Below are 25,537 nucleotides of genomic sequence, written 5' to 3'. Positions count from 1 at the left end.
TGTAGCAGAGCAGCTGAGCTTGGGGACCTGGCTGTTCCACAGGAGGGTGTGTGTGTGCGCACACACACAGCATGTTGCATGGGAAGGTGGAAGAGGAAGGCCAGGGGAGATGAGTGTGTGCCATGATGAACTGCAGGTGGGACCAGCCTGTGGGCTGCCCTCTGAGGGCAGCAAAAAGAGACGTCAAATTCAACCAGGGCAGTGTCACACCATGGACACGCTTTTGAACCAGCAAGACCAGTGGTCTGCCCCCTCTTCACCAGTAGAGCTCTCTAAGCCTCAGTTTCCACATCTGTGAAGAGAGGACATGTTCCCTCCCTCAGAGGTTTTCAGTGGGTGGTTGAGGTAATGGATGGACCTTGACCCACACAGTGCCTGCCGTGGGGTGCAGGGGGCAGGAACTGCACTGGGCTGGCTCCTCGACACAGGACACAGGGCCTAGCATTATCCAGAACTGGGCTGAATAGCAGAGTGCCGCAGTGTTGGTGGGCAGGGGAAAGGCCAGAGTGGACCCCCCAGGCCACACCCTCCCCCTCACCTGATCTGCATCACCATTAGCAAGGGCCACCTGTGGGACACAGCCTGGACCAGAGGCCCCAGGAGGGGCAGGGTAGGACCCCTGCCAAGGAACCATTGGTCCTGAGCTTGAAGCCCAGGCACTCCCCTAGGGCCTGGGGCGCTTGCCCCACCTTACCTTGCCCTTCACACCTCCTCTCCCTCTCCATGCAGGAGTACAGGCCACCGCACACACCACCAGAGCCAGATCCAGAGCCCCTGAGTGTGGTCCTGTCAAGACAGCAGGCAGGTGCGAGCGGACAGCTGGAGGGGCCGTCCTACACCAACGCTGGCCTGGACACCACAGACCTGTGACAGAGGCCCCCACTCTTCTGGCCCCCCCTCGAAGAGGCCCCACCACACCCTAACTGCACCTGTCTCACTGGAGATGAAAATATATGACACTGCCCTGCCTCCTGCTTTTGGCCAATCATGGCAGACAGGGGTTGGGGAAACATTTTATTACCAATGTATGCTGTGACAGTTTAGCCAAAAACTGCGGCTGGAGGGGTGGGGATGGGGCACTGAGTGGTCACAGGGGACTTGTGGGGCTCACAGCACGGGGTGACAAGGGGCTGGAGAGGGTAGCCTTTAAAAGACAACTGTGGTTATAGAATGAGCTCTCTGTCCTGTCCCCAATACCTAAGAACAGCTGTCACCCAGGATGCCAGGGCCCAAGAGCTTCTGTGAGCCCAGCTGTGACCTCCAGACCTTCCTGAGACCCTCTGGCCTTTCTGTGACTCTCTCTCTCTCTCAGCTGAGCCCCCAGGGTACTTCCTGCAGCTGTCTTTGGCCTCTCTGGGAATCTCAAACCTGTGTCTCAGTGGGAGAGGGCATGGGGCTGGAACCAGGCGGGTGGGAGATAGGAACTGGGGAAGGACCACCAACAGCATGCAAGAGACGCCCCGGCCACGGGGTCAGCCAGAGTGGAGATGCTCACATTTGTTCTACCTAACGTGCCGCCCGGGGCCTCACATTCAGAGCCGTGCCCACTCGGGGGTCTCACACACCGATCCTCACCCACTTGAAGCTTCTGCCACTCAGACTTGCATGCAGTCTCTCCCTGTTCTGGGGATCTGGCCCCACCGGAGACCACAACGCACCAGTCTGGACATCCCAGGAGCCTGCCCCAGCTCTCAGGGGGTGGGAGGTGGGGGTGCTGAGCAGGTCCCCGTGGTCGCCCAGTGTGACCGGGAGTAGAGCTGAGGGCTGTGAGGGAACAGTGGGGCGTCAGGGCTGGCCGGGTTCATGGCCATAAGGGAGCTTGGTAGAAGGGGTTCTTCTGTATTTGTGATGGGAGGGGCTATAAAGATGGGGACGCAACAGCCCTAGAGGCTGCACATCCCCTCGGAGGCCTGTGGCACGCAGAGGGGACCCCTTCTAGGGGCCTGTGATCAAGAAGGGAGCCTGAGAAGGTCGGAAACTCGGGCGTACAAAATGGGGACAGATCACTCGGCCGTGGGTCCCGCTCGCGAGCAGCACCGCGGCCGGCGCACACTCTGCAGCAGCGCGCGGAAGAGGCCGGGCGGACGCTTGGCGGCTCCATCGGGCGGCGCGGCGCGCACCGAGCCTGAACGGCCGGGGCCCGCATGGGCAGCGGGTGGCGGCGCGGGCGCCCCTTGGCGGCCGTGCTCCTCGATCTGTCGCTCCAGATGCTTCTGGATGGCCATGCCCAGCACCTCCACCTCCATGGCGGCGCCGTATACCTCCCACGTCATGCCCTTCTCGTCCCAGCTCACGTCTCGCACGGGCTCAGACGGCTCCGGGGGCGCCACGGCGGCCGCCAGCGCTGAGCCTGGCCGCACCCGCACTTCGGGGAAGGCGGGCGGCGCGGCAGCTTGCGGTGTCATGGGCCCAGTGGCCACGGAGCGCGTCTCGGCGGCGCCCAGCGACACCTGCAGGCTCGCATCTCGGCGCGAGGGCGGTCTGGGTGCGGGGCTGGGCGCGGGAGGCGCCGCCTGGAAGCTGAAGGCTGGGCCCCCAGCGCCGTCCTGCGGAGACATGGGGCTCACGGCCACTGAGACGCAGGCCTGCGCGCCCGCCTGAGTGCCCGCGTCCTCGCGCGGCGGCGGCAGGGCGCTCGCCTCCCACGATGGCGCCTTGGTAAAGTTGTCGCGAGTCCGCGGTCCCGGTGGGGGCGCTGCGGCCTCTGGGCGGGGGCTTCTCTCGGCCCCAGCAGCTTCCAGGTCTTTCTGGCCGAGGCTGGAGGCCTCGGTGCTGGACACGGGTTCGGGCTTCGGCTCCACGCGGCCTTCACTGCCCCTGGCTCCCTCGGGAGACCGGGCTGAGCCGAGGGCTTTGCCGTCTAACTGCCTGGAGGAGGAGGGCGGCTTGGTCTTCTCCAGAGTCAGGGAGGCCACCTTCCCCAAGGATGGGGACTCCATTTTTCTGGAAGGTGCAGAGTCGGCCTTCCCCAGGGACACAGGCTCTCCCTTCCCTGAAGCAAGGGAGATGGACTCTGCTTTTCCGCAGGATCCAGGATCCACCTTCTCTGAGGCCTGCAGTGTCTCCTTTTTCAAAGACACAGCCCCTGCTTCTCCTGGTGCTGTGGCGCCCTCTTGCCCAGGGAGCTTCGTTTCTGCTTTGCCGCCAGACTGCGCCTCTGCTTTCCCTGAGGCCTTGGGATCCGCCTTTGTGGTGTTAACAGGATTCCCCTTCTCTAGAGGCAGAGAACCCACCTTTCCCTCTGGGATAGCCTCGGCTTTTCCCAGGGACACGGGATCCACCTTCCCCGAGGGCACCGGGACTGCTTTTCCTGGAGTTGAGACCACTTTACCTCTAGACACAGAGTCCCCTTGTCCAGAGGGGGCAGCGTCTGCCTTTCCCCTGCTCACAGGGTCCTCCTTGCCTACCGCCAGGGGCTTGGCCTTCCCTGAGGCTGTGGGAGCCGCCTTTCCAGAGGCGGCCAGACCTGCCTTCTCCGAAGACAGGGGATCTCCTTTTCCGCCAGTCGCTGGCTCAGCCTTTACTGCAGATGGGGGACCTGCTGTCCCCAAGGACCTGGTATCACCTGGACCTGAAGACACAGGGTTTGTCTTTCCCAAAGACTCAGGATTCACTGTTTCAGATGATGTCTTTCTACTTTCCACAGATATGGGGTCCTCTCTGGAGGACACCGGGTCCTCTTTTCCTGAGGACACAGTTCCCGCCTTTCCCACAGACACACGCTCTGCCTGTCCAGGAGACAAGAGCTCTGGCTTTCCTGAGCACATGGGGTCCATCTTTCCCAGAGAAACTGGATCCACCTTGCCTGAAGACACGGGATCCACCTTTTTGAAAGACGTGAGATCTGTCTTTGCTGAAGCCGTGGTATCCGTGTGGCCAGACACAGGACGCCCCTCTCCTGAGGAGGCAGCGTCTATCTTTCCCAGGAGCCGGGAGTCCTCTTTTGTGGTGGGCACAGTTTCTCCATTTCCCACAGATACGGGATCTGCCATCCCCAAGCATGTGGGATCTAGCCTTCCCGAGGACCTAGGAGCCCCCGTCCCAGAGGATACAGGCCCATTCTTGCTGGATGAGCCTGGAGTCAGCTTGCCCAGGAGTCCAGGCTCTGTCTTTCCTGTGGACACAGAATCCATGCTTTCCAAGGACACAGGATCTGCCTTTCCCAAGGGCCCAGGATCTCTCTTTCCTGACAACACAAGATCTACCTTTTCTGCAGATGTAGGAGCCACCTTTTCTGAGGACACGGGATGCTCTTTTCCTGAATACCTGGGCTCCTCCTTTCTTGGGAATACAGGATCCACTTTGTCTGAGGACACAGGATCCATCTTTTTCAAAGACCCAGGATCCTCCTTTCTCGGTGACACTGTATCCATCTTGCTGGAGCACAAAGAATCTACTTTTCCCAGGGATCCAAGATCTTCCTTTCTTAGAGTCAAGGGATCCATCCTTCCAGGAGCCACAGGATCCCCCTTTCCTAAGATTTCAGGCTCTGCTTTTCCTGTAAACATAGGATCTGCCTTCTGCGAGGATCCAGGATCCTCCTTTCCTGTGGAAGTGGAATCAGCCTGCTTTGAGGACTTGGAATCCATCTTCTCCAAGAACATAGGAATTCTGTCATCTGAGGATTTGGGCTCAGTTTTCACGGAGGACACAGGCTCTGGCTTCCCAGACATGGTGGTTTCTGGTGTCCCTGAGATGGAGGCTCCATGTGCCTCCAAGGTCTCCTCGGAGGGTGCCTCCTGGGGAGAGAAGCAGGTTGGGGAGGGGCAGGCTAGGCTCCCTCTGGGGCCATCAGAGCAGGAGGCCCCTTCCCCAGCCCCACTGGGGCTTCTGTGTCTAGACTCCATGCCTGGACTTTGGTTAGGGGTGTACCTGGGGGGTGCAGGGCTTGCCTTTTGCTGGGAGGGGCAGTAATCCCTCATGGCCGGGCCGCCAGCCCCCAGGCTCCCATCCTGTGGGCAGAAGAAGGCTGTGGGTCGGGGTCCTGGGGAGCTGGAGTCCTTTTGAAGCAGCTGGAGCCAGGCCGGGTCTTCAGCAGTGCCCATCTGCCCTCAGGACCACGCCTGCACCCAAGGCTGCTGTCTGGTTCTGAAACAGAGAGAGAGCTGACTCAGACTTCCCAAAGCTCAGTGCGGGAGGAGCCTCTTCCTTTTCCCCTTCCTCACTGAGTGCTGTGTCCCGTCAGGTCCCCACCTGTCAGAGGACCTGGATTAAAAACACAAACCCAAGCATGTCACTCCCCTGCTTCATTGCTCCCAGTGGCCCTCTGTATAAAGACATCTTAAAATGACATTCAAGGCCCTTCACAATTTGGTCATAGCCTAACTTTCTTTTTCTTTCTTTCTTTCTTTTTTTTAAAACAGAGTTTTGCTCTTGTTGCCCAGGCTGGAGTGCAATGGTGCCATCTCAGCTCACTACAACCCCCACCTCCTGGGTTCAAGCGATTCTCCTGCCTCAGCTTCCCAAGTAGCTGGGACTACAGGCATGTGCCACCACGCCCAGCTAATTTTGTATTTTGTTGGTCAGGCTGATCTCGAACTCCCAACCTCAGGTGATCCACCCACCTCGGCCTCCCAAAGGCTGGGATTGCAGGCGTGAGCCACTGCGCCCCACCCACAGCCTAACTTTTCAACTTTGCTTACCATTGCCCCTCCCTGTTCAACCCCACCCCATGCAACACACTATCCAGAAGTTATGTTTTGTCCTCTAGGCCAGGGGCTGCAAACTCTGATGTCCAGGGATCAGGTAGGTAATTTAAGTGAGGGAAGTGGGTTAGGTATAAGACAAAAGGGAGTGGTGGGGACTATGGCAAATTAGAGAGCACATGCTCTGTCTAAAGCAATGGCTGGGTGCGGTGGCTCACGCCTGTAATCCCAGCACTGTGGGAGGCCAAGGCTGATGGACCACTAGAGGTCAGGAGTTCAAGACCCGCCTGGCCAACGTGGTGTAACCCCGTCTCTACTAAAAATACAAAAAACGTAGCCATGTGTGGTGGTGAACGCCTGTAATCCCAGCTACTCGGGAGGCCGAGGCAGGAGAATTGCTTGAACCCGAGAGGCAGAGGTTGCAGTGAGCCAAGATCGTGCCACTGCACTCCAGAGTGGGCAACAGAGCAAGACTCCATCTCAAAAATAAACAAATAAAAACAAAAATAAATAAAAATAATAAAGGGAGAACCACTACTGCATCAGCCAAGTGCTATCCTGGAAAAAGGCAAGCTGGTAGCACCAGTTCTTCTGGTTGCTTAAGTGGGAAATCCAGACTTTGATGTAAAATATTCTAATAAATTCAAGGTTTTTAAAAAAAACCCCAAACACTAGGTGGGCCAAACAAGACTTGCCTGTAGGCCACCAGTTTATGTCTATGTAGGCCCTGGAGAGCTGTGAATGGTTTATAGTCAAGGAAGGGACATAGTCAGATATGTGTGTTTTCAAAGGTTCTCCTGGGATGGTATGGAGGCTGGGCTGAAGGAGGACAGGAGTTGGCCAAGACCGATTAGGAAGCTGGTAAATCATTCATTTAATCTTTCATCCATTTAATCCTTCATTCATTCACCTAGCCCTTTCCCTGCAACAGGCCCTGAGCAGTTGCAGGAATCTCGATGAGAGACAGCACAGCAGAGGTCCTGGAGATGGTAGTTAAAGGCCGAATTGAGAAATCCAAAGGAAAACTGACAGGTACCAATAGGCTGTATTGGTAACAGCAGGCGTGGTCTGCAGGGTACTGGCTAGGGTGAGGGCTGGTGGGTGATGGTGCTGGGCAGGAGATGTAGGAAAGGGGGAGATCCGTTTTTGGACAAGCTGAGTTTGTGGTGCCTGGAGGATATCGAAGAGGGTCCAGCAGGCAGCTGGACCTACAAGCAACCCCGTTCCGTTACACATTCAGTAGCCAAAGGGAGTAGAGCTCCTGATCCCTCCAAACCTGCTCCAAAACCATCGCTTTAATGTTCAGGCCCAAATCCCAAATCACCCTTGACTCTCGCACCCCACATCTATCAGCAAAACATAATGGAGTTAACTTCAGAATATATCCAGCACCTGGCCACTGCCCTTGGTGAACCCCCCACCATCTCTCACCTGGATTATCCCTACGTTTTCCTTTGCCCCATAGCTTATTCTCAACACAGCAGCCAGAGGGATCTTAGTAAAACCCGAGACAAATCATGTCCCCGCTCTGCTTGGAACCAGGCAGTGTCTCCCCATGGCACGCCAAGTAAAAGTAAACTCCTTAGAATGGCTCAGAAGTCCCTGCACCTTCAGGATCCATCACCTCCTCTGCCCTTTCTGCTGCTGCTCTCCCTCTCCCTCCCACTGCTTCAGCCACGCTGGGTGCTTCGCTGAGCCTTGAACACGCCTGCCTCCATGCCTTGGCACTGCCTGCTTCTTCTGCATGGAGAGATTTCTCTCCGAACATCTGCATGGTCGGCTCCCCAAGGTTTTCCCTGACCCATGCAATGTAAAACCGCCTCCTCCCCAGCTCTGGCTGGCATTCTCCACCCTCTTCTGCTCAGTTTTCCTCCATAGTACCTGTCACCATCTGACATATCACATACATTCGTTTATTGCTTGTGGTGTGTTGCTCTCATTAAAATGCCAGCTCCGGGAGGTGGGACTTCGCTGTGCTATCTGATATATCCCAGAGTTGAGACCTCGCACACATGCAGTAAGCAAGGAAGATCCCCATACAGATTTGTTCCATGAATGACTGAATGACCTAAGATGCAGAGCCAACCGTGCCCTCCCTGGCTCAAAACCCTCCTCATTCTTGCCGGAAATGTAAATTGGTTGTAATCTTTTTGGAAGGACATTTATCAATTTCTATCAAAGTTTACAACACACATAGCATTTGAGCCACCAAGCCCACCTCTAGGCATGGTCCTAAAGATAGACCTGGGGTCCTGAAGATGGTCCTGGGGTACCCAAGGGCATGGCTAGTGATAAGAACCATACTGGGAAGCAGGTTCTGTGAACTGTGGGACAACCACACGGGGCACCGGGCAGCTACTAGAAGGTGTGGGGTAATGAGGGAAAGCACCCAAGATAAATTAATTGAAAAAACCAGGGGACAGCATGGCCACTAGGATCCCACGCATGTAGCCAAGGAAAAGGACCCACATGGATGGGTTTATTTATAAAGAGAGAATTTCTGGATGGAATCCTATAAAACTTTGACAGTGACTGTCTCCCAGAAGGAAGAGCAGGGATCTGAGGGTGCGAGAAACTTTTCTTTGTGTGCCCCTTTGTGATGTTTAAATTGTGGTTATGTGTGTGCCTAGTCCTTTCTTTTTTCTTATAGAGAAATCTTTAATGACTCCCTCTTACATTTGGGGTAAAGTCCAACTCTTTAATATGCTCCTAAGCCCCTATGTTTCTACTCAAGTGCTGGGATTTATCTTTCATTACCCCCTCCCACCCCTAAAACATGTACACACACACACACACACACACACACACACACACACACACGCTGTCTCTCCCCCACGATCTCAGCTTCTACACACCCTCTTCTGGAGGAATCTCTCCCTCCCTTCTGGCCTGGCTGTCTCTTATTACACCTTCAGGTCTCCGTTAAAACGCCTCCTCCTCTAGTGGGTCTTGTTTGGCTACCAGCTTCCTGGGGATTCCTGCAGCCTCTTGCTTCTCCTGTAACAGGCTCATGTCACTCTGCATCTAGCCATTTACACCTCTGGGTCCCTAGCCAGACCTCAGGTCTCTGGATGGGGACGCAGTCGATGCTGTGCACTACTGGGTCCCCCAGGCTCTGGCTTATGAGGTGGGGGAGGGGGACCATCACTAAGAGGAGGACACAGGAAGAGGAACAGTTTTTTTTTTTTTTTTTTTTTTTTTTGAGATGGAGTCTTGCTCTGTCGCCCAGGCTGGAGTGCAGTGGCCGGATCTCAGCTCACTGCAAGCTCTGCCTCCCGGGTTTACGCCATTCTCCTGCCTCAGCCTCCTGAGTAGCTGGGACTACAGGCGCCCACCACCTCGCCCGGCTAGCTTTTTGTATTTTTAGTAGAGACGGGGTTTCACCGTATTAGCCAGGATGGTCTCGATCTCCTGACCTCGTGATCCGCCCGTCTCGGCCTCCCAAAGTGCTGAGATTACAGGCTTGAGCCACCGCGCCCGGCCAAGAGGAACAGTTTTGCAGAGGACGATGGGGCACTGGGTTTCGGAAGTGGAACTGGAGTTCCCATGGGCTTAAGGAGGGTGACATCCAGGAGGCAGTAGGAAGCAGGCCAGAAGCACGGGAGAGGTCTGGTGGAATTCTTGGGATCACTGGATGGTCACCAGCCTGCAGGGGTGAGGCAGGCATCAGATTTGAGTGGCATGAATTGAGTCCATCTTCATCTTTGGCCTTTTGATAGTGATATGGGCACAGATAAATATTTGTTTTCTCCTGTAAGAAAAACAATTGAGCAAGGGAGATAATGAAAGACTCCTGATATCCTTAGACTGAGGGAGACAAAAGGGAGTGGTGGGGACTGTGGCAAACTAGAGGGCACTGGCCCCTTCTAAAGGGGCAACTGCACTCAATTCCTGCCAATTGTGGCCAATTAGGAATTATTCCATTAACTCAGCATTTACTGAGCACACAGGCAATGTTCTAGGCATTACTCTTGGGACTGGGGATACAGCAGTGAATAAGAAATGTGGGGTCCCTGCCTTATAGATGCAGAAAGATTGGGAGGAGGGTAATAAACAAGTAGCAAATAAATCATATTATTTCAAATAATGGATGCTGTGAAGACAAAGGAGTGGGCAGCTGGTTTAGACATGTGGTCAAGAAAAGCCCCTCTGAGGCGGTTACCATCTGAGCCAGCCATGAAGAGCCGGAGTGGAGTTGGAAAGGGGGTGGCAGCGGAAGAGGAGGCAGCTGATCAGGAGGCGTGGTGGAGGAGGGGGGTTAGCCTAAGGGAACCGGAAACCCCGGAAGTATTTTCTTTTTCTTTGAGACAATGTCTCACTCTGTTGCCTAGGCTGGAGTGCAGTGGCTCAATCTCAGCTCACTGCAGCCTTGACCTACTGGCTCAAATGATCCTTCCACCTCAGCCTCCCAAGTAGCTGGGACTACAGGTGTGTGCCACCATGCCAGGTTAATTTTTGTATTTTTTGTAGAGATGAGGTTTCGCCATGTTGCCCAGGCTGGTCTAAGAGCCAAACTCCTAGGCTCAAGCGATCCTCCCACCTCAGCCTCCCAAAGTAATAGGATTATACCTTGACCACTTGAGGCCAGGAGTTCCAGACCAGCATGGGCAACATAGCAAGATCCCATCTCTAGAATAGGATTATACCTAGCACCTAGTGAGCCAGTGTGTCCTGCCCCTTGGAAGTATTTAAGCAGGGAAGTGAATGTGGCCTCTGTGCCTCCAGGTTTCCTAAAATTTTTTTAAGCTAAGTCATAAATCTGGATATCTGTATTTTTATTAATTTATTAATTTATTATTTATTTATTTATTTATTTATTGAGACAGAGTTTTGCTCTTGTTGTCCAGGCTGGAGGGCTGGAGTGCAACGATGCTATCTTGGGTCACTGCAACCTCCAACTCCCAGGTTCAAGTGATTCTCCTGCCTCAGCCTCCTGAGTAGCTGGGATTACAGGCATGCGCCACCATGACCAGCTAATTTTGTATTTTTAGTAGAGACGGGGTTTCTCCATGTTGGTCAGGCTGGTCTCGAACTCCCAACCTCAGGTGATTTGCCTGCCTTGGCCTCCCAAAGTGCTGGGATTACAGGCATGAGCCTGTAATTCCAGCCTGGATATCTGTATTTTAAATATTGGCTCATTTTAAAAATATCATACAGGCTAAACAAAACACTTTTTTTTTTGAGACCAAGTCTCACTCTGTCGCCCAGGCTGGAGTGCAGTGGTACAATCTCAGTTCACTGCAACCTCTGCCTCCCAGGTTCAAGCAATTCTCGTGCCTCAGCCTCCCAAGTAGCTGGGGCTACAGGCACACACCACCACACCCAGCTAATTTTTAAAATTTTTATTAGAGACGGAGTTTCCCCACGTTGGCCAGGGTGGTCTTGAATTTCTGGCCTCAAGTGACCTGGCTGCCTTGGCCTCCCAAAGTGCTGCGATTACAGGCATGGGCCACCACGCCCGGCCAAAACACTTTCATGAGCCAACTTTGACCCCTAGGTCGCCAGCTTGCAACCTCTGATCCATCTGGCCCTTGGGCTATGGAAAAGGACGTTATACACCAGGGTGACTGGGAAGATGGTCAAGGGAAAGGGCCCTGGGGCTGAGTGCCACGGCTGTAATCCCAGTGCTTTGGGAAGCCAAGGTGGGATGATTGCTTGAGGCCAGGAGTTCCAGACCCGCATGGGCAACATAGCAAGATCCCATCTCTACAAAAAATTTAAATTAAAAAAAAAAAAAAGAAATTAGCCAGGTGTGGTGGCATGTACTTATAGTCCTGCCTGTACCGGAGGCTGAGCCAGGAGGATCTCTTGAGTGCAGGAGTTTGAGGCTGCGGTGAGCTATGATCAGCCTGGGTAACAGAACAAGAAACTGTCTTTAAAACAGAGAGACAGGGAGAGAGAGAAAGGGCCCAGGTTCCAGTGAGGGCCAGGATCTGCCTCCCATGCCTGCCTGTTTCCTTCTCTGGAAAATAGGAATTCAACAGCTGCCTGGCTGGTGTACAGGAAGCTTAGCTGGAGCTGGAAGAAGTCAGCAAAGGATATAGGAAGGGTGCTCTGGGCCCTCAGTACCGTTCATTTCAGCCCTGGAAGCCCAACCCTGGAGTCCTCACACACCAGCCCAGCCAACAAGCTCCTCTTCCTGGGTGAAGCCCGGGCAGAAAGTCAGGCCAGCCCACCGCTTATCAGCTCTGTGACTTCAAGCAACGCCCTTCTCCTCCTAGGGGACCCTGAAGAACCCACCTCCTGCTCCCCCAGGGCTATAATGAGAATTAAAGAAAATGAGGGGTGTGCCTGACTCTGCTCACTTTAGGGCTGGTCTGTGTCTGTGGAAGGCCTGTTTTTATCTACTCGGCCTGTCAGAGCCCAGCTGTGCTCCCAGGAGGGGGCAGGGGAGGAAAGGGCCTGCAGCAGACACAGACCAGCAAAACCTGACCCTCAGACGTGCTTGTTTGACCCACAGCGCTAAACCCATTTTAAAATCAGTTTTAAAAAGGAATTAACTGATTAACTTCTAAACATTAGAAGATTTCATTTGACAGTAAGATTTCCAGCTTCTCTTGGAAAACGAAAATTTGGCAATCTGAGCGTGCTTCCTGCCTGGCAACATTCAGCTGGAGCCCCGAAGGGACAGCCTCCTTAGATGGGGGTGTACTCCCCAATCAGCCACAATCCGCCCCCCTTCCCCATGGTGTCCTAGACACTGAGGCTGACTGTCTGCTGCCATCAATCATGGAATTTGCACTGTCGTTTTTCTCACAGCCGGCCCTTCATGTATGTCACCCTCCTGGCCTGTAGCCACCTGAGTTTGGACCCTGGACCTCGATGCCAAGAAAGGCAGGAGGTGACCTTGTACAAATCAAGCCCTTACTATGTGAAAATCCCACCCACCTGCCAGGCAGGTGTTGTAGTCCTGTTTTCCAGAGGAAGAAACAGGTTCTGAAAGGCAAGCTTGGCTCAGCTGATAACGTGCCCCTTTTGAAAGTCCCTAGGCTTCCCCATCTCCAACTTGTATTTTCCAGCCTCTGAGATGGGATAAAGTCCAGGGTAGGGACAGAGAGCCTGGTCAGGGAGGTAGAAAGATGTGGGGTCAAGCCCCAGCTTAGTCACTGACATCCTCTATGACTCCGAGTAAGTTTTTCTACTCGATGGGTCTCAGTTTTCCAATCTGTGAAATGGGGGAAGGGAGGTAGTTATATCTGGAAGAGCTATAGGCCAGCCCTGGGTTTAAGAAATGCCCCAAGACCATTCCCAGAGGCTCTACTGCTCACAGTTCTGCTGGGCCCTTCCTAGATCTTAGGGAGGCCTGAGGATCCTCGAGCTGCTTCTCCGAGAGGCAGCCCAGGCCTGGGGCCCCACATTCTCTCCCTGCGACTATCCCATTAGAATCTAGCTCCATTACCTGGGCCCAGCATGCTCACTGACTTCCTTTTTTTTTTTTTTTTTTTTTCTGAGACGAAGTCTCGCTCTGTCGCCCAGGCTGGAGTGCAGTGGCCGGATCTCAGCTCACTGCAAGCTCCGCCTCCCGGGTTTATGCCATTCTCCTGCCTCAGCCTCTCGAGTAGCTGGGACTACAGGCGCCCGCCACCTCGCCCGGCTAGTTTTTTGTATTTTTTAGTAGAGACGGGGTTTCACCGTGTTAGCCAGGATGGTCTTGATCTCCTGACCTCGTGATCCGCCCGTCTCGGCCTCCCAAAGTGCTGGGATTACAGGCTTGAGCCACCGCGCCCGGCCTCTGACTTCCTTTTTTTTAGACCAAGTCTTGCTTTGTTGCCTAGGCTGGAGTGCAGTGGCATGATCTCAGCTCCCTGCAATCTCCACCTTCCCAGGTTCAAGTGATTCTCCTGCCTCAGCCTCCCGAGTAGCTGGGATTATAGGCATGTGCCACCACACCAGGCTAACTTTTGTATTTTTTGTAGAGACAGGGTTTCACCATGTTGGCCAGGTTGGTCTTGAACTCCTGGCCTCAAGTGATCCACCTACCTCGGCCTCTTAAAGTGTTGGGATTACAGGCGTGAGCCACTGCACCCAGTCTCAGTCTCTTTTTATCATCTGGATCCCACAACAATCTCATGAGGGTGGTGTTATCATCCCATTTCACAGATGAGGCCACTGAAGTCAGAGGGAGAAGACTTGACCAAGGGCACACAGCTGTGGTGGGAGGGAGGAAGGCTGTGGTTCAAAGCCAATTGTGCCCAAGCACAAAGCCTGGGTTCTTTCTAAGGTTGTGGACACTGACACTTGGCTCTATTTTTTTTTTTTTTTTTTTTTTTGAGACAGGGTCTCACTCTGTTGCCCAGGCTGGAGTGTAGTGACACAATCATACCTCACTGTAGCCTCCAACTCCTCAGCTCAAGCGGTCTTCCCTCATCAGCCTCCTAAGGAACTATAGGCATGCGCCATCACACCCAGCTAATGTTTATGTTTTTGTAGAGATGGGGGTCTTGGTATGTTGCCCAAGCTTGTCTCAAATTCCTGGCCTCAAGCAATCCTCCTGCCTGGGCTTCTCAAAGTATTGAGATTACAGGTATGAGCCACTGCACCTGGCCTGACACTTGGTTCTTAAAACTCCCTTTCTGGTTTTTGAGGTCAGGCCAAGGCTTCTCCCAAGTAACAGTGCCAAGGAGCACGCAGTAGAAGCAGCAGGAGCTCCCCATGCCCCTGCTTACATTCCCCCAGCTGTGGGAATGTGCACACCCTCTGAGCAGATGAGCCTGCACACTTGGGCACAAACAGGCTGAGTGTGGCCCGACTGAGGCAGAAGGTAGGAATGACTGCTAGGTATGTGGGCGGGCTCACCTGCTGTGCAAAGGAGTGAGCAGACTGCTTGTGGATATATGTACCAGCTTGGGCCACTCTGGGGCCAGGACCTGGCTCCTGTGTTCTGCTCAAGAAGAGCTTGTTTTGTGTATGTCCACTCTGCATGTGCAGAATGGCCTGTGTGTTTGTGCCTCATGGGGGCTACTTGGAACCTGTGGGCATCTCACTCTTGGGAGAGCTTATCTGGGTGTTGCACAGGTGCCTGTGTCCTGCTCCCAGGGAGAGCAGCAGCCCCTATGACTGCCCATTCAGGCCACAGAGACCTGGCCAGCCATTCCTTTCCCTCTAGGATTTCTTTCCAGCATAGAGCCATCCTTACACCCATAAACAGGGCCAGAGCTGCCAAGCACCTGCAAATACCTCTTCCTATGCTGACAAGACCAACAAAGGCTTGAGGGGCTTCGGCAGTCGTGTACGTCTGAGAATCTCAGTCTGCTGCCCCTTGTCCCCTTCTCTCCTAGTGCCCTCAGAGCAGCAAAGTCTCCTGCTCTGGGATGTCGGGGCAGAAGGAATCTAAAGGTGTTAGCCAGACCTTCTTCCAGAAACGGTCCTCAGACCATACATACATACATACATAGGAGGGCAAGAAAGGACGTTCATGGACGTGCAAACGTGGGACAGTGTAGGTGGGAGTGGGCAGCACGCTAAGGAGTGTGTGTGTAACAGGGAGTGTGTGCACAAGGGTGGCAGTCTACTCCAGGGTCTCCGGGTACGCAAGGGACACCATGAGCAGGGGTGAGCAGGCCAGGGCAGGGTGGCCCCGAGTGTGTTGTGATCGGGGAGTATTGTTGAGTGGACCATGCTGTGATCCGCGATGGCTGGTTTGAGTGCGTAGCTGTGCCTGGGTGTGTACGCAAGGCTCCCACCCAGTACCCTGGGTGACAGGTGGCTGTGTGTATGAGTCTAATGGAATGACCAACAGCCATTGTGTGTGTGTGTGTAGACCTGTGGCCTCACTGGAGGAAATGAGGCGCCCGTGCGTGAACGCGGTGGTGAGTGTGTGATCGCGCCCCGGAGTGTGTGCCACAATGGGTGTGTGACGGCCAGTGTGCTCAGTAGTGCGAGTGGAGCCAGTGGATCGTTGAGCTCGCTCCGGGGAAGATGAATCAACGCGGGAGGACGCCCTCCCCCCAGTGGCGGGAAGCGCCCCCCTCCCGCGCGGCCGTGCCGAACAAAGCCAGCGGGCGGCGGCGAGGCGGGGCGCGGGGCCGACCCCGCAGCCAGGGCAGCCTGGCCCGCCAGGCCCCTCGGATGTTCGGCCCGGGGCTGCGGGACCCGCCCCCGCCCCGCCCCACCCGCCCCGGCAAGGAGCCTGGAAACAAGACCCCCACCGCCCCATGCCGCGCGCACACACCCGGGCTCATGCCGCGCGCGATGTCTGAGCCCCGCCGCCGCGGGGCTTCGAGGACCCTGGACAGCGGCTCCGGGGCGGCAGCCAGCGGATGAAGGGGCTGCCGCCGCCCGCCGGGAAAGACAGCGGGTGTGGGCGCGGCGCTTACCAGGCAGTGCCGCTGCTCCGGCTCCTGGGCGCGCTGCGCTCCGGCTCCCGCCGCCGCCGCCGCCGCCCGAGCGGCCTCGGCTGCCTCCGGCCGGGCTGGCGGGAGGACCCGCAGACTCCGCGCCGCCGTCCCCCGCGCCGGCTCTGCGCTCCCGCCCCGCGCCCCGCCCCGGGCATGCGCACTGGCTGCCCGGCCGCCTCGGAACCGCGAGGGGGCGGTGACCGCGGGGAAACCGCGGCCCGAGGGAGCCAGGGAGGGGCGCCCCTCGCTGGCCAACCCTAACTGCGGCCCCTGGGCTCCTGGGTTCCGCGCCGTCCTCAGGCGGGTTCCCACTTCACAGACAGGGAGACTGAGGGCCGGAGAGGCTGCCCCTTTGCTGCGCGCTTGCTGAGGGCGGGGCGCGCCGTCTCGCAGATCTCAGTCCAGCCCCTCGAATGCCCTCGCCTGGCTTGACCAAGGAGGGAATTGGGGCTCAGAGAGGGGCAGTCGCCTGCCGAGGACTCGCGTCGCCTGGATGGGGACCCAGGTCGGCGCGATCTCCCGGCTCCGCCAGCGAGGAAATTTCCCGCCTCCGCCCCCCACACCCCTGGTCGCACTTCCGGCCTCCTCTTCCCCGCCCCCGGCCCTTTGTCTCGCCGCTGCCCACGCTCCAGCGAATGGCGGGGACGCCTGGAGGTAGTGGTGCGGCAGAGGCGTCTTCCAGTCCCTGGCTGCGGCCTCCCAGTCGGGGGGCCCGCCCCCTCCCCCTGGGTACCCTCGGGCAAATTATTTCACCTCTCTGCACCTCAGTTTCCCGATCTGTAAAACAGAACTAACATTAAGCACCTCGTGGTGGTCTTGGAAGGGCAAAGTAGGTGTTCAGGGACTTCCAGTGGTATCTGAATCACCAAGGACACGGAGACTCGCTGCCCACCCCCTCCACATTTTCCTGCAGAGAAGGAGTTCCCTTCCCCTTGACTTCCCAGAGGAGAAAAAATAATTCCGTAATTGCCCTAGATGTGATAAAACCCTCTCGCACCGGTACTATGAAGCCACCACCATCTATTAATTAACGGTAACAACTATTGGCAATGATGCTTATGTAGGGCCAGACACGGCGCTAAGATTCTGTTTACAGGTTTTATCTAATTTCAATTTCCAATCGTTTAGGAGCAAGTTAATATTAATGTATTATATCTCCATTTTTCAGGTAAGAAAACAGAAGCAGATAAGTAACTTGTTTGCAGTCACACATCTAGTTAGTAGTGGGGCTAGGATTACAAACCCATGCAGTCTAACTCCTGAAACCTCACGTCTTATTCTTATGTTTTACTCCCCTCTCTTACTTAGTGAACCCTAAGCCACCGTGATCCTTAATATATATATATAAAAAATTCTAAGTGGTAAATGAAGAAACTCCGTGGGACTGGCGTCTCCAGGCAGCACGCCAGGGAAGGAGAAAACCTCAGCGTGTCGGACCGGTTTCAGAACCACGGACAGCACCACACCGGGGCTGCTTCCTCACATTTCCGGTCCTGAAAATTGCTCATTCACTGCCCACAAGGCCATTTCGCTTCAGAGCTTACAAACCCTTATTCCACGTTCATCATTTCATTTTTTTCTCCCTACAGCCCTTCAAAGTAAACATTACTGGCTCCATGACACAAATGAAATTAAGGCTTGGAGAAGTTCACAGATGCGAAAAGTGGCAAGAACCAACCTGTGATCGAAAAAGGTCCCCCTGGGACAGGACGAGGGTGGACAGGAGCAGGGACTAGGCAGGAGTGAAGAGGCTGTGGCAGGTGTTCAGGTGAGCGATGACGATGCCTGAACCACGGCAGCATTTGTAGGGGATGGAGAGGAGGGGTCAGATTGGATAACTGTTTAGGGGTTAAAATCAATAGGGCTTGACCATGAGGTGGATGTGGGTGGGAGGGGAGAGAGATCTCTGCTGTCTCTCTGAGATTCTGCCTTGGGGAGCCAGGTGGATGAAGGACAGATAACTTACGAGTTCTGGGGGGAAAAGGGGGCTTATAGGATGGCTGTGCTGATATATTTGAGTCCAGAACTGAGTTCTGTAGTGGCCAAAGCTGAAGTCAGACAAGGGAGCCCATCCACCTCCAGTTGGTGCTGGAGGTCATGGGAGGGGTGTCGGCACGTGGGAGGATAGTACACACCAGGCAGGGAGACACAAGGGCCCTAGGCCAACTCTGAGGCACACCAACATGAAGGGACTGGCTGGGAAAAGGAGGCTGCAGCAAAGAATGAGAAGCAGTGATCTGAGAAGCCAGAAGCAGCCCAGGAGAGTGTTATATCTCAAAAGCCAAGGGAGAGAGTGTTCCAGAAAGCAGGCAGGGTCAACCACATCAAGAAGACAAGATATGGCCTGAAAGGTGTCCTCTGGACTTTGAAAGTTGATGAGATGCAGTCAGTGGAGTAGGGGGGTGGAAGGCAGCCATGGTCGGGGGGTAGGCTGATGAGGAAATGGGAGTAAGAAAATGGGGTGGGCAAGTAGACAACTTCCTCAGAAAGTCTGGGCTTTGAGAGAGAAAAGAGGAATGACAGTCTCTCCAGAGGGATGGGATTTTGAGATGAAGGAGACTTGAAGGCATTTAAATTCTGATGGAAGGTGCCCAGTACAGAGGGAAAGGGCAAGGTGTCAGCAAAAGAGAGGACCAGGGTTGGGCCTGGATGCTCAGGTGGAAGGCAGGGATAGGCTCCAGAACCCCAGGGCAGCTCCCAGACCTGGAGATAAAGATCAAAGGCATGTGGTTTATTTGTGAGGTGCAAGGACACCAGCAGGGGAGTGGGAAGGTGACCCAGGAAGGGAAGGCAGCCAGTATGAGGTTATTATTAAGTCGGCTACCACAGTGAGTGAGTGAAGCCTAATCCTGCAGCGAACTCTTGGAAAATGGGGTAAATACACATTTTGGAATTCTCCTGGCTGAGGGCAAGGGAGGTGGGGTATTTATATCCCAACACCAGCAGATGTTGGTTAAGGGCCATCCCTGGAATGTGTTGCATGGGCTGTGTGTTAATTCCCAGGCACTCCTGGCCCACAGTGAATGTGGGCAAAGTGGGTCCCAGCAGCCTGACAGCATCTCTCTGACAAAGATGCAGTACTGCTGCTGGGAGTCCTGCTGGTGGGCACAAAAATGATAAGAGCACCCAAGGGGATGTGGTCGGAATTCTGGCAGTGCCTGCTATGTGGACATCGGAGCCTTTTTACAATCTAGGTCCTCTGCCATGCTCTGCAACCACTCTTGTTCCATAGGGACTTGTTGATAAAAACATTTTTATAATGAAAATTTCCAGACAACAAAACAAAGCACTTGCTAATGCAGAGGAGCTCAAAACAGGTACGGAGGCAGTTGATGTGGGTTCAGTCCTGGCTTTGCCAGTTACTAGCTGTGTAGCCTTGGTTGAAGTTTCTCTTAGCCTCGATATCATCATATACAATGCTTAGCTCTCAGAGCTGTAAGGAAGATGTAGGGATGAAAAATACACCAAATGCCCTTGCTGTGGACAGCAGTGTTATGGCAAGCCCAGCACTGCGCACCCTTTTCTGACTACGGCACCTCCATTTTCCTTGGGATACCACCTCCCCACCCCAGCCCATGTGGTGGGGTGGGATGGATCCCAGTGCCAGCTCTAGGGTGGGCAGTGACCCAGGTCACTGATTTGTTCTGGGGGGGAGGTCAGGGATGGAGCACAGAACCAAAGCCACCTGCCTCTCCCACTCTCCTGGAATTTTGGGCCTTGCTGAATCGGTGCTGCATACACCTGGAATTGCTGGGGGTCATCGTTGTCCCCGTGTGGAGAAAATCCATCTGGTCCCAGGTTGTGACTCATCCTAGGGTTCAGGCTCACCCTGTGACAACCGACATGGTCACTCACCCCCATGTGAGTGTGTGTATGTATCTCGGGTTGCTCTGCCGCTGGGGAGCCATACACACTCGTACGCACCACAAGATAAACAAGTGCCTGCAGCTTCTTGGCTGGCGCCCAGGCCGGGGGTGGAATAAACAATCCCAGTGACTTTCTGAAAAGCAAGCGTGTGTGGCAACAGGCACCATGGAGACAAGCAGACCGTACCAGAGCAGAGACAGCAGCCACCCCCCAAAGCCACCCCTGCACACACACACACACACACACACACACACACACAAAATATGTATCTTGCCCTCTTTCTCCCTCTCTTTCACATTCATATCTCCTCCATAAAACACAATCCCCTTCCCACACCCAGGCGGCTACTCCCACTCTAGCTTTGTTTGAGGCTAAAACTTTTGAGAAGGTCTGAGATTCCCAACACAGCAGCATCCACAGTTCCTGAACTCTTTGCCTGGATACTGGCCCTGGTCTAGGCCATATTTCAGCAAATTGAAGCCACTAGGGGTGTGTGCTGTGTGTGTGTGCACGTGTGGGGTGTGTGTGTGTGTGTGTGTGTGGGTGGTGGAGGGCAGGCAGTGCCATACAAACCCAACTTTCTGTAAAGCTCTTGTGTTTGCTTCAGGGATGCACACACCATATACACGCACACGCTCCTTCAAGAAATACTTACCCATAGCTGGCTATGAAGATTGAACGAAATTTAAAAAAAAATTATTTAAAAATAAAAATAACAAATACCCAGACCCCACACACCTGCACCCTCTGAATACAGACACTCGGACCCACACCCGTTCTCCTGTGTGCCATGTCTCACCCAGGACTCCCCAGATGATGACAACGATGGTAGTATACCACTTACTGTACATACGTGTTTTACAGTCTTCACCTCATTCTATTTAATCCTAAAGAAAACCATGTGAGACAATACAATTATTCCCATTTCGTAGGTGAGGAAACTAAAAAGTTCAGAGACGTTAAGTAACTTGCCAGGGTTGCACAATTAGAAAGTAACAAAGTTGGGAGTCAAACTCTAGCCCCGCTCAGACATACATACAACCTCATACATGTGCACATGCTACACACACACACACATGCACACACACAAGGAAACCCGACCTTCTCAGTCAGCCCAGATAACTGATGCACATTGGGTCACCTTCCCCACCCTGATCTCCTCATAGGCACCGCCCCCAGGCCCTCACAGTGCTGCACTGGTGGTCACGAGAGCCCTGGCCTGGGCACATATGCACACAGCCTGCTGCTCACACAGGCCCCCTCCCCACTCGCTGCACCCCCTCACCCCCAGCAGCTGCAGCCCGACCTGGATGAGGGAGGCTCCAGGATTTGGATGGTGACTCAGGCTGAATCATGGCCCAGCTGCTCCTTGGCAGCCCTCTCTCCCATACTGCCCAAGAGCCTTTCTTTTTCTTTTTCTTTTTTGAGACAGGGTCTTGCTTTGCCTACGATGGAGCGCAGTGTCATGATCACAGCTCACTGCAGCCTCCAGTACCTGAGCCCAAGCAATCCTCCCACCTCAGTTTCCCAAGTAGCTGGGACTACAGGTGTGAGCAATTGCACCCAGCTAATTTTTAGTATTTTTTGTAGACAGGGTCTTGCTATGTTGCCCAGGCTGATTTCGAACTCCTGGGCTCAAGTTATCCCAGAGAGCTTATTTGGAAAGCAAAGTTGAACCTTAGGGCAGGGGACAATGAGTTGGGGGTGGACAATAAGGGATGGAGCACTTGAGAGGGAGAAATTGGGCACAAGAGGACCTCTGTGCCCTCCTCCACTCCGTGATATCCTGCAGGTGTGCCCAGGCAGCCCCCACCCATGTCCCTCATTCTGCCAGGGAAAGGAGTCCTTCTTCCTGGACACTGGCCAGAGGCTCCCTCTCTAATCTCAGGGCTGATTTTGGCTCCCCTGCCCTACCTCTTGGCCCTAACAACGACAACAACAATAAACAATATTAACTATTCTAACTGATCACTCCCAATTTACAGCACTCTATAATTTACAAAGCACTTTCTCATCAGTATTGCATGTAATTCTCCTACTAGTCCTATGGGGAGTCCTCATTTTGGGACTCAGGAAACCAAGGCTCAGAGAGGTTATGTGAACTTCCGCTGCCACAGTTGGTGGCGTGACGGAGTCAGGAAGCAGGCCTGGTCCAATCTGTGGAAGGAAGCACTAGGGCCAGAAGTTAAGCTGCAGTTGGGTGTGGTGGGCGCACAGTAGGAGGTAGGTGGGGGGACTGCAGGGGCATGGTAGGGCGCATGGTAGAGGGCATGGTGGATGCATGGCCAGTGGCTTGCTGTGTGGCAGGTTTGTTGTAAACTTTTTCCCTCCATCCTTCTGTAAGTAAATAATTACAGAATGATTGATGCTTTCAAGCTTTCTTTTCAGTGTGTCAGGCCGATATCCCAAGGCTCTCAACCCCACAGCATGGAGCTGCCACTGAGAGGGTACCTGGGCTGCAAGACTTTTGCTTCTTGAAACCTCCCTTTCTTCATCTGAAAAAATGGGTCCAGGCTTCAGGCAGGATAGGCTATTGAGAGGTGCGAGTGAAATCATGATCATGGTGCCCTTGAGGAGCCAGGGAGGACTTCCCAAAGGCTGCTGCTTGTCACATTTTGTTTTCTCTTTTAAAAAAACACCATGGGTGCTGGGCAGAGGGAGGGGTGGGCTTCTGGGAGCCTGGGGGTGGTGCTAACAGGGGAGTGGGTGACAGCTCTTCCTTCCCCTGCCTGGGCTCGGCCTGGCCTTCCCCCACCCTCAGCCCAGAGCCCGTTTCTAGGCAACAGGATGGATGCAGGGATGGTTTGAAGGGGAGAGAGCTATAAATAGGGAAGGGAGAAAACAAAAATAAAGTTCCAGAGAAAGCTGTGGAGCTGCATTACTGGGGGTGGGGGTGGGGAGACCGACGAACAGTGGGGACGGGGGACCCTCCCCAGCCCTCCATCAGTGGGAGAGGGCAGTTTTCAGGTTAGCCGCCCAGCAAGGGTCCTCAGGGTGCTGACACAGGTGGAAAGGCAGTCTCTATGTGCACAGCAAAGCAGGATGGGGGTGAGGAGGAGAAATCACTTCCAGTTAGAGGACTAAGGAAAGCTCAGAAGAGGGAGGGTTGCAGCAGGCAGAGGTGACGGCTGCTGTCTGGGTGGAGGAGGAGGCCGGCAGACAAAGGGAAATCATGGGCCAGGTGAGGTGGGGTTGGATCCACAGATCTCAGGAGATCTGGGATCAGCCTCATGACCACACTGCTGGGGACACACAGACACACAGCGAGGTGGGCTTTTCCTCCACCCGTGACACTTGCCACCCCCCAGGTCTTCCCATACCACCCTCTTCTCCACTAGGTTTCAGCTCCAACCTCCCCTCCTCAGACAACTGACCTGGTCGCCTTATTTTAAGGTTGCTCACCACCTCCTCTTCATCACATTCTCTCACACTGCTCTGCTTTGTTCTTCGTAAAACTCAAGATTACCTCGTTCCACGTATTTCTTGGCCATTTTGTGATCACTAGGTGAGCTCTAGTTGGAGCAGTGACCTGAGGGCTGTTCCCTGCAGCCCCTCCTTCATCTAAGGACAGAGCAGCTGTGCCACGCACACTGTTGGACTAAACGAACCCACAACACTTGTGGGCAACATGTGTACATGCGTGAACACTGATGCAGACAGAGCACACTTCATGCCCATACCACCTTTGTAAGTGTGCACACACAGCTCAAACCCCCCCACGTGCATAGCCTCGCTCCCTGGCTCCATGAAATTGCACAAGTGTCCGTAATCTCCACACTGCTACCTCCACATTTTCCTGTTGCTTGTGTCTTTTGTTTATCTCCCCTCAGAGGCAAAGCAGTCCCCTTTTGGAAATTCCAAAGGAGTTGAGCTTTGGAGACAGGCTTGGGGCTGAATGTGGCCTTTGCCACTTCCCAGCAACGGTGACGGTGGGCAGGGTAACTGCCTCTCCAGCCTTCATTCCTTCATCCATAAATTGGGGGTAAAAAACAAGAAAGACTTGAGGGCAGTTTCCAGTGAAATTACTGGAGATAAGCGTTTCATGGTGGGATGTACTGGGCACTTCGGAAATGGCTTGGTCCCTGTCACAAGGGAGAGCCCATGAGATGTGTGGCCTCTCACATGCACACGGTCAAGGCTTCTGACACAAGACTGGTATCTTGGCTGACACTTCTAGCCTGTGCCTGGAATGCATTGACCCTGGCAGATAAGAACACTGGTCTCTGAGCAGAACCATTCTCAGTGGGACCAGATGTGAGGCTTGGCACCCAGGAAGCAGGAATGAATCTCCCCACAAGCCAGATGGCAAACCTGGTTTTTGGCGTTTAAAAATGGGGGTCAGGTGCTGGTAGCTGGATTGGAGGCGGCAAACTCAGTCTTTAGAGGCCAGGCAGTGCATGAAAATGAGTGAAGTGGATGGGTGTGATACAAAAGGAGGGGACAGACCGTGGCCAAGCGGAAAAGGTGTGTCCAGCCTAAAGGCATTCAAATTTCACAATTTTAAAACCTTGTGCTCGCAAATCAAACATATCTACAGGCCAAATTCAGCCTGAGGGCCACGAATTTGCAATCCCCACGGATTGTGGTTGTGAGAAGCATCTTAATTCAACCAAAAGGGATCTGGAGCGCGTGACATCCTCACGTAAGTGACTCAGAGAATCCAAGACCACCGGTTTGTTCCCCGCGCCCCCCCCAACCCCCCGCACCCCGTCTGCCAGCTGCCTCCTACTTCAGGAAATAAAGGTCCCTACCCTGCGGGCCAAGGTGACCTGAGCAGAACGGTCTCCCGCAGCGTTCAAGGCCTTCTTCCCAGCTTGGCACCACTTCTCGCCTCCAACAACTTAGGGAAAGAGGCGCTAACACTCGGGGGCTAACTGAATAGAGCAAACTTCTTCCAGCTAGGGGCTGGAGGGCGACGCAGTCTTGCGGCACGGAATTGAGGTCGCACCGAGGTTTAGAATAGGGTAGGGTCTTGCGCAGGCGAGTTTGGGGGCCTCTGCGGCACAGCCACGCCAATATCCCGTCCTGTGGGGGCGGGGCCTCTGCGGGACGGGGCGGGGCCTCGGTGCAAGCGCGGAAATAAGGCCGCTGCGGCAAGAGGGCAGGGGCGGGGCCTCGAGCGGGGAGTGCCTGGGCCAATAAAGGCAGCACATGGGGGGGCGGTGCCTCAGCGCGGAGCCAGCAGTATCTCCGCCTCCATCTGTCTCACTCTGAGGCGGTGTTGGGGGCCCCCTAGTGCTGATCCTGATCCGCTCAAGGCTCCCAGGCGGCATCCCAGACCTTTGCGGGCCCTCGCCCACCTCAAACTTTTGGCCTCAAACATTCCGGCGCCTTCGTGGGGGTGGGAGGGTGGAGCACCGGAGGCCAGGGCTCTGCTGGCTCCAGGGGCAGTTGCCCATTTCCCCTTCCCTTAGACAGGTTTTTCTGCGTTGGGTAGGTATGCGCGGGGCTTTGTGTGTGTCCACGTTCTGGAGTGGGAGAGGTCTTTCAGCGCTCGAATGGGAGCGCGCTGGTCTGCACGTGTTGGCCAGCGTGCATGCACACGTGTTTGCACGCTTGCGCGGCCAGAGTGCGCACACTCGGGTTCGCGCACTTGGACCCACGGACAGGCACGCGGGGTCCGCACGTGAGTGGGCATTGGCGCGCCTGCGCTGCCTGTGCGGCCAGATGTGAGCCCTTCCGCTCCAA

At 54.7% G+C, this 25,537-nt stretch overlaps 2 protein-coding genes across 3 annotated transcripts in view; one reads left to right on the top strand and one right to left on the bottom strand.

The window, feature by feature from the left end:
• The window catches only part of LOC105480959 (cadherin related family member 2), a 47,106-nt gene extending 46,082 nt beyond the window's left edge, over window positions 1-1,024 (top strand). The window contains exon 32 of the mRNA XM_071098057.1: window positions 730-1,024. Coding sequence (XP_070954158.1) covers window positions 730-870 — 141 coding nt within the window. The 3' untranslated portion in view covers window positions 871-1,024. The remainder of the gene's footprint in view (window positions 1-729) is intronic.
• On the bottom strand, window positions 1,002-16,082 carry LOC105480943 (G protein regulated inducer of neurite outgrowth 1). 2 transcript variants are annotated; one of them, XM_011740157.3, is made up of 3 exons: window positions 15,962-16,082; window positions 4,893-5,088; window positions 1,002-4,739 (listed from the first exon to the last, which is right to left on the bottom strand). In XM_011740157.3, exons 2-3 carry the CDS (start codon window positions 5,043-5,045, stop codon window positions 2,004-2,006), a joined length of 2,889 nt encoding a protein of 962 aa, XP_011738459.2. In that variant the 5' UTR covers window positions 5,046-5,088; window positions 15,962-16,082; the 3' UTR covers window positions 1,002-2,003. The 2 variants fall into 2 exon arrangements, with proteins under 2 accessions (XP_011738459.2, XP_011738458.2); XM_011740156.2 differs by having other exon boundaries at window positions 1,002-5,088.
• Between the last annotated feature and the right edge of the window lie 9,455 nt (window positions 16,083-25,537).

This window comes from Macaca nemestrina, chromosome 6, assembly GCF_043159975.1.
Source record: "Macaca nemestrina isolate mMacNem1 chromosome 6, mMacNem.hap1, whole genome shotgun sequence".
In the NCBI taxonomy this organism is placed as follows: domain Eukaryota; kingdom Metazoa; phylum Chordata; class Mammalia; order Primates; family Cercopithecidae; genus Macaca; species Macaca nemestrina.
Note: the sequence above shows the minus strand (reverse complement) of the source record. Positions and strands in the feature narration are given on the sequence as shown.